The following is a 14,395-nucleotide window of genomic DNA, read 5'->3' on the forward strand; positions in this document are numbered from 1 at the left end:
CATTTTCATTAAATGTTATATTTAATTTTAATATGAATATATCAAGAGAATTTTTGTTTTCTCTCTTCTTTAGGATTTGCCTTTATTCAGCATCCAAGTCTAATGTTTGAGCAAGAGGTGAAAAATCTATACAATAATATTTTATCTGATAAAAACTCCTCAGTAAATTTAAAAATACAGGTGTTAAAAAACCTCCAGACCTACCTACAAGAAGAAGATACACGTATGCAGCAGGCAGATAGAGACTGTAAGTAAAAACATACTTTCAAAAATGCACAGTGTAGCTGCAGTTAGCATACCCTATGACTCTTTAATCCAGATATCTAATAGATAAGGAATTTTAGGTCAAGGAGTTTAGTTAAAGAAGAATCCTTCATAAACTCCCTGAAGTAGTTTATAAAATTTAATATATGTGCAGACGTTAACATTTTGATGCAGGGAGAGAGATTATAGTTCTCATCAGGTTCTCAAAGGAGTCTCTTAACAGACCCCCCACCAAAAAAAAAAAAAAAAAATTGAGAACCATTGGGCCAGCTATAACATTTTGTGCTTTTGGTTGTGGCCTAATTTAGAGTATTTAGTAAAGTTAATATACATGTTCTTAGTATGTTTACTTCCTTTTGTAGGGAAGAAGGTTGCAAAACAGGAAGATTTAAAAGAAATGGGTGATGTTTCCTCAGGGATGAGTAGTTCCATCATGCAGCTTTACCTCAAACAGGTGCTTGAGGCGTTTTTTCACACCCAATCAAGTGTACGCCACTTTGCCCTAAATGTCATTGCATTGACTCTAAACCAAGGTCTTATTCATCCAGTTCAGGTAAGTATGTTTTATAGCAGCAGCACTTAGCAAAAGAGCCAAATTTGTTGCCATTTGAAGACATGGTGATGAGAAAATAAGTAGTTCTTTATTCCTCTTAGTTGTTGATTTTTTTTTTTTTGTCCCAAACTCTTAAGAATCCAAGTTTTAGTCCATCTTTTAGGTTGTCTTTACTATGCAAAAGTATGCAAAAGAATATATGCAAAATACCCAGATATTCATAACATCTCTATTAAACAAACTTCCAATTTATATTTGTAGAATACGTACTCCAAATTATTTCTTCTGAAATGATAGATATGTTTTAATTGACAATGACTCTTATCTCTAAGAACCAACCGTATGTAATGTAACTGGGGTTAAGAGTATAATCTGTCTTAAACAGCGTGGATTTTAGTCCACAGAAAAATAACCTATATAATCTGAACTCAGTTCCTTCATCTTTAATTGGAAGTAATATCAAGTACCCAACACCTCAAAACACCAATGTGTAGACTAGATGATGTACTCAAGACATATTAGTACTACAGGGGATTGGCAGCTAATTCTGATGTTGTAGTATTCACCATCTGACATGTTCAGGAGAGTGCCATAGGGGTCAGAAGTAAATTTGTTAGATAACCGAAGCCTGTACCTTCAAGATTTTTATTTTGGCTGTGTTTTGCGGAACTTTTCTAAAATATGCTCTATGTTGTTATGCTGTGTTCTTCCCTGTGTCCTGAAACAAAACACAGTAATGCATATTTAGCCTATTCTTCATGATTCAGGGCAAGATTACTTAATAAAGTATACAGTACTGTGTTGATACTCCTGAATTTTTTAGATACTTAGGGCTCTTTGCTGGTATTCTAAATGGTCTCAGGTGGTTGTGCTTTTATTATCTTCTTTTTTTAAGCTTTTCTTTTAAATTTTACAATTATAAAAAAATTGCAAGAGTGGTACAATAAACTTCTTTATACTCTTCACCTATATTTCACCATTTGTTAACATTTTGCCAGATTTGCTTTCTCTCTCTCTTAATACGTACACTTTTTTCCAAATCATTTGATAGTAGTACACTTTTTTCCAAATCATTTGATAGTAAGTTTCAGATATCATGATTCTTTACCTCTAAACGCTTCAGCGTGTATTTTTTTAAGAACAAGGACATTCTCTTACAAAATCATAATGCAGTCATCAAATTCAGGAAATTTAACATTGATACAATATTATCTAATATATAGTTCATCTTCATATTTTGTAAGTTAAGCTAATAATATTCTTTGTGGACTTCTCCCCCCCACCCCACCCCAATTCAGGATTTAATTCATGATGACCCATTTCAGTTAGTGTTGTGTCTACTTTTTTTAAGTTGTTTTTTGTTTGTTTGTTGTTTTTCTGACCTCCTCACCTCTATCTAATTCAGATTCACTTAACATAGTAGTGGTGTTTCCTGACTTTTAGAAGTGTACAGTGAGTATGGCTGTTACCAAATTACTAGCTATCCAACTGTCTGACCATTGAAGCCATATTTAAAATCAGCTTTGTGAGAAAAAATTTATATTTTTCTAGTTTTGAGTATGGAAGATAAATTACTTTTTCCCCTCTATTATCTTTACATAGAAAATTCAGTCAGGCTTGAAAAATTATTGAATTACACATTTGTAGTATATATCATAATCTTAAATGGATATTCTTAGTCTGGGAGCCCTTTAGTTTTAAAGAACCTTAAAATCACACTGAAATTGCTTAAATTTCACCACATCATTTTCTTGCTGATACTCCAGTGCTTTTTTGCTTTAAGGGAAAGATTTAAGGGAAGATTAATAGTTTTTAAAAAAACACTAAACCGTGGCATTTATAGGAAGGCCTAAAAAGCTAAATTCATATGTCCCAGATATATAGCAAGTTTTAACATATGTCAAGATACATATAGAGCTTTTACTACGGTGATGTCTTATGAATTCTTTATTTTTATTTCCAGTGTGTACCATATTTAATTGCTATGGGCACAGACCCAGAACCAGCTATGCGGAACAAGGCTGATCAGCAGCTTGTGGAAATAGACAAAAAATATGCTGGATTTATTCATGTATGTATTTTTAAATTGTGCAACCTAAATTTAAACATCATTCTTTGGTAAACCATTTCTTTAGCAAATGTCCTGCTCAGATTCATATTAGAATAAAATATTTTGCTTAGTAGTTACTTTTAAACATGAAACTAGGTTTGTCCCCTGGGGGGTTTACTCTAGTTTAAAATTAACTGTTAAGATTGAGCTAGAGGTAACAGTACAGCATTCACGCTGGATAAAAATCAGGATGCATGGGTTCTAGTCCCTACTGTGTATCTTGGCAGTGATGGCTCTTCTGGGTCTCCATTTGTTTCTTCTATAAAATGAGCAGATTGCAGTAGATGATCTGCAGTATTCCTTCCAGCACTTGCATTCTAGTATTTTTATTATTTTAAAGAAAACCAAATAATGAAGTTTGCCTCGAACTATAATGCTCAAAATTATATTTTCAATTTGACTCTTCTAATTTCTGTGACAAAAATAAGGCTTTTATTGATTTCAGATGAAAGCGGTTGCTGGTATGAAGATGTCTTACCAGGTACAACAGGCAATCAATACATGCCTAAAAGATCCTGTAAGAGGGTTCAGACAAGATGAGTCCTCTAGTGCTTTGTGTTCACACCTTTACTCCATGATCCGTGGAAACCGCCAACACAGACGAGCCTTTCTAATTTCTTTACTCAACCTGTTTGATGACACAGCAGTAAGTATTAAAAGCTTATTATTTTAAGAAAATAAGTGTTCTATAAATTTTATGCCTAAAGTAGTCAACTTTTAATAGTCAATATTTTTAAAATATTACCATTTTAGTAAATAATAGAGGCTATCTTAAATGTGTTTATTTAGGTCTATGTTAATTGCAAGGTATACAGTCAAAATTGAAGGAGAAATTTTTGCATGAGAATAAACACAAGGGATAAAGTATAATTGTGTTTCCATACTGAGTGTCTTATAAACTTTGATAGCAATTCCTTTAAGCATACCTTTAAATAAGCTACGGTACTAAACTCTCACTTCCAGGGATAGATTACATAGATAGATAGATAGATAGATAGATAGATAGTTAGATAGATGAAGTGAAATTTCTCTTGTTTCTGTCAGACTCGAATGCTGTTAGAGTAACTATTCTAGGGTTTTGGCTGCTAAGATCCCTGGTTGTTCAACCTGACCTCTTTTAATGAAGAGCCCACTTTTGTGTAATTACAATTTTGACACTTTAGGGGGCTATTGCACAAGTTGCATTGGCCAGGACCATAAGGCAAGAAAATAAAACATCCTGTTCTTTAAGCTTATCTCTTAATTTTTTCATTCATTTTATATCAATATTTATTCGGCATCTATTTGCGTTATGGTAGCATTGTGCTAGGAGATGAAGATAAAATAGTAAATGGGACAGATATGGTATCTTTCCACATAGAGCTTACCAATTAGTGTATTGTGTAAAGCTTTAAAAAGAAAAGAAAGAAATATTTTTTTCTTATTTTAATCACTTGATAGCTTGACTTTGTTGCTGTTCCAACACCAGATTTTTTCAATAAAGTAAAATTAAAATTACCAGAATGTAGATGTCTTATTAGACCTCTTCTTTTTAAGTACAACATGAAATTTTTGGATATATTATCTAACAAATAAATATAACAAACTTCTGTTTTAGAAATACTTGGACTATAATTTAGTCATCATCAGGGTTGTCATCAGTATTAAGCTTTCATTGTGTGGAAGATATTTAGATAGGAGTACAAAATGGTATGATATAGTGCTCTTTTTCTCATTGGATCTTACCTTCAGTTGGAGGGATAGAACACTAAATAAAGGAACTAACAGTTAAGATTAGCATAATCTGAGTCCCAGGTGGTTTGTACCCATAGTGCCCTAGTCTTTATCTCCTTTCTGAGCTTCATTCCTACGTGGTTTCATTGCCTGCTATATATCATTAGCTGGATGCTCTGTCACCTCAGCATGTGAAATGCTAAACTGGAAATCCAGCTCTCATAATACAGTGGATGTCAGAGGAGGAACAAATCACTGAAGGCCTAGGGGATAAGATGGATCTACTCTTAAGGCAGGGCAGGTGTAAAAACATGAATAAAGGTACAAAGATAGAATGTGTGGGAGGGACTTCCCTGGTGGTCCAGTGGGTGGGACTCCATGCTCCCTATGCGGGGGGCCTGGGTTCAATCCCTGGTGGGGGAACTGGATCCGGCATGCATGCCGCAAGTAAAGATCCCACATGCTGCAACTAAGGATCCCTCCTGCTGCAGCGAAGATCCCACATGCCACAACTAAGACTGGTGCAGCCAAAATAAATAAATAAATAATAAATAAATAAATATTTTTTTTAGAAAAAGAATGTGTGGGAAATAATGAATAGATGTTATTTAACTGGAGCAGCAAGATCATGAGGCATAGTTAATGGAGGATCTTGTAGACAGTGGAAAACTGTTGAAAATGTTAAATTCAGTGATGAGGACAGGTGACGAGCATTTTAGGAACACAGATTTTTTAGCATTGTGTTCACATAGAAGGTAATAAGGGATTGACCTGTTACGATGAAAATTGGAAAGAAAAGAATGGACAGTAGGAAAGGAAAGAAACGTTGTGAGGAAGGAATAAATTAAATGAGAGTCTGTGAGAATAGTCAAAGGATAAGTGAAATATTTTTGTCCTAAGCACCTAAAAGAACAGAATGTTGCTAAAAGCAGTTTGAAAAGGAGTTGGTTTGAAAAGGAGATGGAAGAGGAATAGTCAAAGAGCTAGGAAGAGAAAACTAAGGAAGAAGGTTTCAGGAAGGAGAGGAGGGTGGGCTTGTCTGTGTTTTTCCAACTTTAACATGTAGGTATTGATACATATTTAAAAATAAAAAATAACGTGGGGGTCTCATGAATACTAATAGCAAGTTCATTCCATCTGTCCTATGGGATTTTTGTTATTACTACTGCTGATACTGTATTTTATGTTGTTTGGACAGCAGGATAGGAGATGGTAGGAAGGAGTGTTTTTTAATTGCCTATTTTTTCTTTTTTTTTTTAAGCTATAAATGTTTTAAAGGAATTTAAATATTAACATGTCTTTCTGTTTATATTCTGTATCATCATGTGTAAATGCTGAAAATCTCAGTTTGTTACTTCTTTTAAAGCAAACAACTAGTGGTAACCATAATTTGCCAGCATTAGAGTTTTTTGGCATGAAACTGTGGTAGCACCGTCAGAATGACTCTGATATTCTAAATTATGTACACATAGGAAACTGACAATTGTTTTATGAGTACATGAACTTTGATTTTTTTTTTTAACCCACATATTAGTACTATAATTACCACTTACTTTTGAAGGCAGAATAGTAACTGTGTGTAACTGATCTCCATATGGGTTAAACTTTTAGAGGCACAATGACAAATAATTATGAATTCATATGTATACTTTCTGATGTGGTATGGATTTATCATAAAGATTCTATATACTCTATAAGAAAACTTCAGGGACTCCCACTTGGGTGCACTAAAAAAGTTCACCCCTTCTCTTCTTAAGGTACCATGGTTTAAGTCATTATGAAATCTCTTAAAATGGGTTTAAGATTATTCTGTAAAATCCTTTTCTGTTCCACCTCCTCCCTTCTTCTTCCTTCCCTCTCCCTCTCCCCAACTCTCTCTCTCATTCTGAAACATTAACTGAGGTGAAAGTGCCCTGTAATATTTTTTCTAAAAAGGCTTTTGTGATGGATTTCTAGATTATCCACTAAACATGTGTACCTTTTTTTCTAAAATTTACAGAAAACAGAAGTGAATATGCTCTTGTATATAGCAGACAATCTAGCCTGTTTTCCATACCAGACACAGGAAGAGCCGTTGTTTATAATGCATCATATAGACATTACACTCTCAGTTTCTGGTAGTAACCTACTGCAGTCATTCAAGGAGGTAAGTTACACACATTACTATTCTTAATCTTTCAAAGTACAGGCATGCTATTTTCACTGTTTTGTTTCTCATTGTTCTTTTTATTCTTTTCATAGGTATATAAAACCTTTGTAAATAAACTTAACTGAAATCTGGGTAGTGCTTGAATTGGGGAGAGGAAGTGGGTTGCCATTTCATTTCCATTAAGAAAGATCTTAAAACCATTTCATTCCAGATTTAGGTGGAATTTATACACACACACACATGCGTGTGCGCGTGCGTGCGCGCACACACACACACACACACACACACACACACACGGATTGTTCTCTTGATAAACCATCCCGATCCCACTTCTTTATTTATCTCGCTTCAAGCATTGACCTTAAGTGTTTGGTGTTCATTCATATATTTGTTTAAACCCCATTTTAAAACACTGCTATTTTATAAATCTGGTAATGCTGTAGATAATAGTAGTGCACTTGAAGAAATACAGATTAAATATAAGTAGCTTACTTACAAGTAAACACAAAATTTATACTATTGATTTCCTTATCCCTGAACACCAGCATCATAATGGAGTTGGCATATTGTATGCCCAAAATCTTTACTAAATTTTTTGTTGCAAACTTTGTATCTTTTCTTTCATGGTTTTTAAGAAGGAAATATAATTGGTTTCATTGTAAAAGCACCTGGTATAGCCCTGGGTACATAGTAGGTGCACTCAGTAATTTACATTCTTTGTAAATTAATTGGAGTATTTTCATGTACCTGATGATATAAGTATATATCTCATTTTGCAATATCGTAGTGCTCAAAACTCAGCCTGGTCAAACTCGTAAATCAGGGAGATCTTTTTAATACCTAAGGGTTGGAATTACAGAAGTATCTAAACCCTTGCTACTTGAAGTGCAGACCAAGACCAGTAGCACTGGCTTCACCTGAGAGCTTGTTAGACCTGTAGAACCTCAAGCCCCACCCTAGACCTGCTGAAACAGAGTTTGCATTTTTAACAAAATCTCTAGTTGTTTAATATGCACATTAAAAGTTTGAGAGGTTAATAATTTCCCAGGAACTTGATCCATCATGTTATTTTACTTCACTTACTGTTGTACATATACTTGTATCTGTTTCTCCTGTTTTATTTCTTAGCAGTTACATTTTGAAAATTGCTTTGTAATCTGGTCTTTTCCACCTTGAAACCAGCTGACTTTGTTTCTTTTTAAAAGCTAACAGTTTCATAAAGTACAAAAAACCAGAATTTAAGTATTTAAGGAAAGTTGTACATTATCTTGCTGAAAAGTTCTTAAAAGGGAGAGTTTGATAGAAGCTGGGGGAATTCAAGCCTATTATATTTTCCCCAGTTAAATTATAATTACTTCTTTTCCTCTGTAATGGCTTACCTGTATACCAAATTGTTACTTCTCTAACTAATTTATCTTTCATTACTATCTTATAAGAAAATTCTTTCCCTTTGAATGATATTTCAGAATGGTTTAGGGACGGTGGCACAGTGGTTGAAGGAGTGGATTTTATTTAGTTTTGGAACATAATTTTTTCCCCCAAGGGTTACGTCCCCAGTTATTTATGGAAAATCAGAGGGTTTCAGTATATAAAATATTAATATAAGGATGCTTTTGAAGCTGTTAAATGGAGCATATGTATAGTTGTAGTGGTATTTTTGTTTTATTATTTTTCAGACAGAATAATTTCCTCTTTTTTTTCAGTCTATGGTAAAAGACAAAAGGAAAGAGAGAAAATCATCTCCTGGTAAGGAAAATGAGTCAAGCGAGAGTGAAGAAGAAGTCTCCAGGCCTCGGAAATCACGGAAACGTGTAGATTCAGATTCAGATTCAGATTCAGAAGATGATATAAATTCAGTGATGAAATGTTTGCCAGAAAATTCAGCTCCTTTAATTGAGTTTGCAAATGTCTCCCAGGGTATTTTATTGCTTCTGATGTTAAAACAACATTTGAAGAATCTCTGTGGATTTTCTGATAGGTAAGGTTGCATAAGCAGTGAGAGAAAAAACTTGCTGTGTTCAAATAATGAACAAATATGAAACCCAGTTTTGATTGCATGCTGAATATTAAAAATGCTATTTTTAAAAAAGGAGTTTGTTCCTTGTAATTGCTATATACTATTTTGTTGTATAATCTACCATAATTTGTCCATTCTGTTATTGAAGAGAGGAAAACTATTCCTCTAATTGGAGATAATGCATTAATTATAAATTATAAATTAGAGGACTTAAATCCTTAATATCCTTAAAAAGATATTAGAGAATTAGGCTAACCTTAAAAATAGATAACAAATTCAAGTTTTTAAAGAGCTGTGGGGACTTCCCTGGTGGCGCAGTGGTTAAGAGTCCGCCTGCCAATGCAGGGGACATGGGTTCGAGCCCTGGTCTAGGAATATCCCACATGCCGCGTAGCAAGTAAGTCCGTGCACTACAACTACTGAGCCTGCGCTCTAGAGCCCGCAAGCCACCACTGCTGAGCCCGCATGCCACAATTGCTGAAGCCCACGCGCCTGGAGCCTGTGCTCTGCAACAAGAGAAACCACCACAATGATAAGCACGTGCACTGCAACGAAGAGTAGCCCCCGCTCACTCGCAGCTAGAGAAAGCCTGTGCGCAGCAATGAAGACCTAACGCAGCCAAAAATTTATAAAAAATAAAAAGAGCTATGAATGAAGAATAGATGCAGACCAACTAGGCTCAGTTCCAACAGTCTAGCAGTCTTCAATGTACACTATCAAGTAAGAGATAGAAAAGTACTAATAACTTAGAGTGCCCTATAATTTTACCCATCGTCAATCACTATAGGTATCTCTTTTCTGCCTGTACCCATGGAATTTTGGATATTTTTCACATTCATTGAAACCCTATGAAGTCACATGTGCGTAGGGACAGATAATGAAATGAGTAAAGTAGACCTGGTAGGTCAGTGGCAAAATGAAAAGAACATGTTTCTTCTAAAAGGTTTAGATATTACTCAGATGTTCATCAGCTTGTTGCCATGGAAGAGAGTGGGAACAATGTGGCCAGAGCTTCCATCTTTTCAAGAGAAGCTAGATAATCCAGATTTTAATGAGAACTATCTTGATGTTAAATATTGGCAGCCACAGGCATACCTTGTTTTATTGCACTTCGCAGATACTGCATTTTTTGAAAATTGAAGGTTTATGGCAACCCTGCATCAAGCAAGTCTGTCGGCTCCATTTTTCCAACAACGTTTGTTCACTTTTTGTCTCTGTGTCACATTTTGGTAATTGTTACAGTATTTAAATTTTTTTATTATTATTATATTTTATAGTGACCTTTGATGTTGCTATTACAAAAAGATTACAATTCACTGAAGGCTCAGATGATAGTTAGCATTATTTTAGCAATAAAATATTTTTAAATTAAGATATGTATGTTGTTTTTAGACATAATGCTGTTGCACACTTAATAGACTATAATATAGTGTAAACGTAACTTTTATACACATCGGGAAACAAAAAAATTCGTGTGGTTTGCTTTATTGCAATATTTGCTTTATCACTATGGTCTGGAACCAAACCCACAACGTCTCCAAGATACGCCTGTAATTCAGAATAATTTAAAATCTTGTAAAGTCTTGGGGCAGTGCTAAGGAGTTGGAAAGATTTTGAAACAGAGTTGTTAATAGTGTGAAACAGGTTTGTAAGCAATAATTCTGGTCACTGTGTAGAGAATGAATAGTTGGGGCACAAAACAGTAGGAGGAGGTAAACCAGTTAGGTAGTATTGAGTAATTATATTAAAACTGTCCTACAGTCACAATCATGGTGCTAAAAAATAGACATGAGAAACTACTTTCATTTAAATGATGCCTCTATTCAAGACAAATACTGACAGAAACAAGAGAATATTATTCTTTTTAATCTTTGATTCTGTGTCTTTACTTCCCTCTTTAAAATTATATTTATTTTGTATACAATTTCTCTGGTTAAAATCTGTATAACAAAAAGTTTAATTATAAGTAAATAAAATTTAACTAGAATCAATTTAAATGTAAATGCCTAAAAAAATTTTTTTAAGTAAATGGTTTTGTTTTCCCAAAACAGTAAAATTCAGAAATACTCTCCATCTGAATCTGCAAAAGTGTATGATAAAGCGATAAACCGAAAAACAGGAGTTCATTTTCATCCCAAACAAACACTGGACTTCCTGCGGAGTGATATGGCTAATTCCAAAATCACTGAAGATGTGAAGAGGAGTATAGTAAAACAGTATCTAGATGTGAGTAGTAAAACCAAAATATATTTCATTTTGATAATGGCTTTTTTAAAAAGTAAATTCTTTTGGGACAGATAGCTACCTCCTTTCATTGAAGGTATGCTTCATGACCCATCACTCATTATTTTTGTCTATGTAGTTTTAAAGAGTTACTTTAAGCTTGTCTTTCCCATTTCACCCACTGCACTATAATTGTTTTTTCTTAGGAGATACCAGCCCACCACTAACTTTATTTTAGTGAAAAGCAAAGTTTTCAGGCAAGTTTTAGAGAAAAGCTGTGCCCATATATGTATTTTTTTAATTCAGTGGATTACATGGTTTATATTTCATCAAAGGAAAAACCATGAAAAGTCATCCTCCTGCCCTCTTCACCCATTCTATTCCTCTTCCTTCTGACAACCAGTATTACTACTTTTTCATGTATTCTTACAGAAGCAGTACAAGTGTGTGTGTGTGTGTGTGTGTGTGTGTGTGTATGTGTGTGTATCTGTTACATATAGACCCACCTAAGAAGTATGTGAGTCAGTATGTGAGTCTATAAATTGTGCTTTTAAAGTGTCTTTAAGAATAGGCAAATTCAGGGAATTCCCTGGTAGTCCAGTGGTTAGGACTCCGCGCTTTCACTGCCGAGGGCCCGGTTCAATCCCATGTCAGGAACTAGGATCCCTCAAGCTGTGGTGTAGCCCCCACCACAAAAAAAAGGCAAATTCAGAGAGTCAGAAAATAGAACAGAAGTTACAGGGGGACGGGGGGGCAGGAATGGGGAGTTGGGTGGGGTTTTTTTAGATTTTTTTTTAACTTTTTGTTTGGTATTGGAGTATAGCCAATTAACAATGTTGTGATAGTTTCAGGTGCACAGCAAAGCAACTCAGCCATATATATACGTGTATTCATTCTCCCCCAGACTCCCCTCCCATCCAGGCTGCCACATAACATTGAGCAGAGTTCTCTGTGTTATACAGTAGGTCCTCGTTGGTTATCCTTTTTAAATATAGCAGTGTGTACATGTCAGTGCCAAACTTCCTAACTATCCATTCCCTCTACCCTTCCCCCGCAGTAGCCGTAAGTTCATTCTCTAAGTCTGTGAGTCCATTTCTGTTTTGTAAATAAGCTCATTTGTACCATTTTTTTTAGATTCCGCGTAAAGCAACATCATATGATACTCCTCTTTCTCTGTCTGACTTCACTCAGTATGACAATCTCTAGGTCCATCCATGTTGCTGCAAATGGCATTATTTCATTTTTTTATGGCTGAGTAATATTCCACTGTATATATGTACCACATCTTGTTTATCCATTCCTCTGTTGATGGGCATTTAGGTTGCTTCCATGTCTTGGCTATTGTAAACAGTGCTGCAGTGAACATTGGGGTACATGTATCCTTTCGGACCATGTTTTTCTCTGGGTATATGCCCAGGAGTGGGATTGCAGGGTCACATGGTAGCTCTATTTTTAGTTTTTTAAGGAACCTCCATACTGTTCTACATAGTGGTTGTACCAATTTACATTCCCACCAACAGTGTAGGAGGGTTCCCTTCACTCCACACCATCTCCAGCATTGATTGTTTGTAGATTTTTTGATGATAACCGTTTTGACTGGTGTGAGGTGATATCTCATTGTAGTTTTGATTTGCATTTCTCTAATCATTAGCAGTGTTGAACACCCTTTCATGTGCCTCTTGGCCATCTATATGTCTTCCTTGGAAAAATGTCTAGGTCTTCTGCCCATTTTTTGATTGGGTTATTTGTTTTGATGATATTAAGCCACATGAGCTGTTTGTAAATTTTGGAGACTAATCCCTTGTCGATCACATCATTTGCAAATATTTTCTCCCAATCTGTGGGTTGTCTTTTCATTCTTTTATGGTCTCCTTTGCTGTGCAAGAGCTTTTGAGTTGAATTAGGTCCCATTTGTTTATTTTTGTGTTTTTTTCCATTACCCTGGGAGATGGATCAGAAAAGATATTGTTGCGATTTATGTCAGAGAGTGTTCTGCCTGTGTTTTCCTCTAGGAGGATTTATAATATCCAGTCTCACATGTAGGTCTTTAATCCATTTTGAGCGTATTTTTGTGTATGGTGTTAAAGAATGATCTAATTTCATTTTTTTACATGTAGCTGTCCAGTTTTCCCAGCACCATTTGTTGAAGAGACTGTCTTTCCACCATTGTATAATCTTGCCTCCTTTGTCGTAGATTAATAGACCATAGGTGGGTAGGTTTACTTCTGGGCTTTCTGTCCTGTTCCATTGATCTATAGTTCTGTTTTTGTGCCAGTACCATACTGTTTTGATGACTAAAGGTTTGTAGTATAGTCTGAAGTCAGGGACCCTGATTCCTCCAGCTCCATTTTTCTTTCTCAAGATTACTTTGGCTATTTGGGGTCTTCTGTTGTCTCCATACAAAGTTTAAGATATTTTGTTCTAGTTCTGTGAAAAATGCCATTGGTAATTTGATAAGGATTGCATTGAATCTGTAGATTGCCTTGGGTAGTGTAGTCATTTTGACAATATTTATTCTTTCAATCAAAGAACATGATATATCTTTCCATATGTTTGTGTCTTCTTTGATTTCTTTCATCAGCATGTTATAGTTTTCGGAGTACAGGTCTTTTGCCTCCTTAGGTAGGTTTATTCCTAGGTATTTTATTCTCTTTCACGCAGTGGTAAATGGGATTGTTTCTTGAATTTCTCTTTCTGATCGTTCATTGTTAGTGTATAGAAATGCAACACATTTCTGTGTATTAATTTTGTATCCTGCAACTTTACCAAATTCATTGATGAGCTCTAGTAATTTTCTGATAGCATCTTTAGGATTTTATATGTGTAGTATCATGTCATCTGCAAACAATGACGGTTTAACGTTTTCTTTTCCAATTTGGATTCCTTTTATTTCTTTTTCTTCTCTGATTTCCATAGCTAGGACTTCCAAAACTATGTTGAATAAAAGTGGTGAGAGTGGGCATCCTTGTCTTGTTCCTGATCTTAGAGGAAATGCTTTCAGCTTTTCACCATTGAGTATGATGCTAGCTGTAAGTTTGTCTTATATGGCCTTTATTATGTTGAGGTAGGTTCCCTCTGTGCCCACTTCCTGGAGAGTTTTATCATAAATAGGTGTTGAATTTTGTCAAAAGCTTTTTCTGCATCTACTGAGATGATCATTTGGGGGTTTCTTAATATCTAGATTTATTTATTTATTTTTGGTTGCATTGGGTTTTTGTTGCTGTGTGTGGGCTTTCTCTAGTTGCAGCAAGCAGGAGCTGCTCTTCATTGCAGTGCGCAGGCTTCTCATTGCTGTGGCTTCTCTTGTAGCGAAGCATGGGCTCTAGGCGCGGGGGCTCCAGTAGTTGTGGCACGTGAGCTTAGTTG

The 14,395-nt window shown here is 35.2% G+C and overlaps 1 protein-coding gene across 1 annotated transcript in view; it reads left to right on the top strand.

Annotated features, from left to right (window-relative positions):
* The window catches only part of NIPBL (NIPBL cohesin loading factor), a 200,997-nt gene that overhangs the window by 181,558 nt on the left and 5,044 nt on the right, over window positions 1-14,395 (top strand). The window contains exons 39-45 of the mRNA XM_028492844.2: window positions 74-247; window positions 627-817; window positions 2,781-2,888; window positions 3,373-3,573; window positions 6,640-6,786; window positions 8,493-8,767; window positions 10,858-11,032. Of these exons, the coding sequence (XP_028348645.2) occupies window positions 74-247; window positions 627-817; window positions 2,781-2,888; window positions 3,373-3,573; window positions 6,640-6,786; window positions 8,493-8,767; window positions 10,858-11,032 (1,271 nt within the window). The remainder of the gene's footprint in view (window positions 1-73; window positions 248-626; window positions 818-2,780; window positions 2,889-3,372; window positions 3,574-6,639; window positions 6,787-8,492; window positions 8,768-10,857; window positions 11,033-14,395) is intronic.

The sequence above is a fragment of the Physeter macrocephalus genome, chromosome 8 (genome assembly GCF_002837175.3).
Source record: "Physeter macrocephalus isolate SW-GA chromosome 8, ASM283717v5, whole genome shotgun sequence".
Classification (NCBI taxonomy): Eukaryota; Metazoa; Chordata; class Mammalia; order Artiodactyla; family Physeteridae; genus Physeter; species Physeter macrocephalus.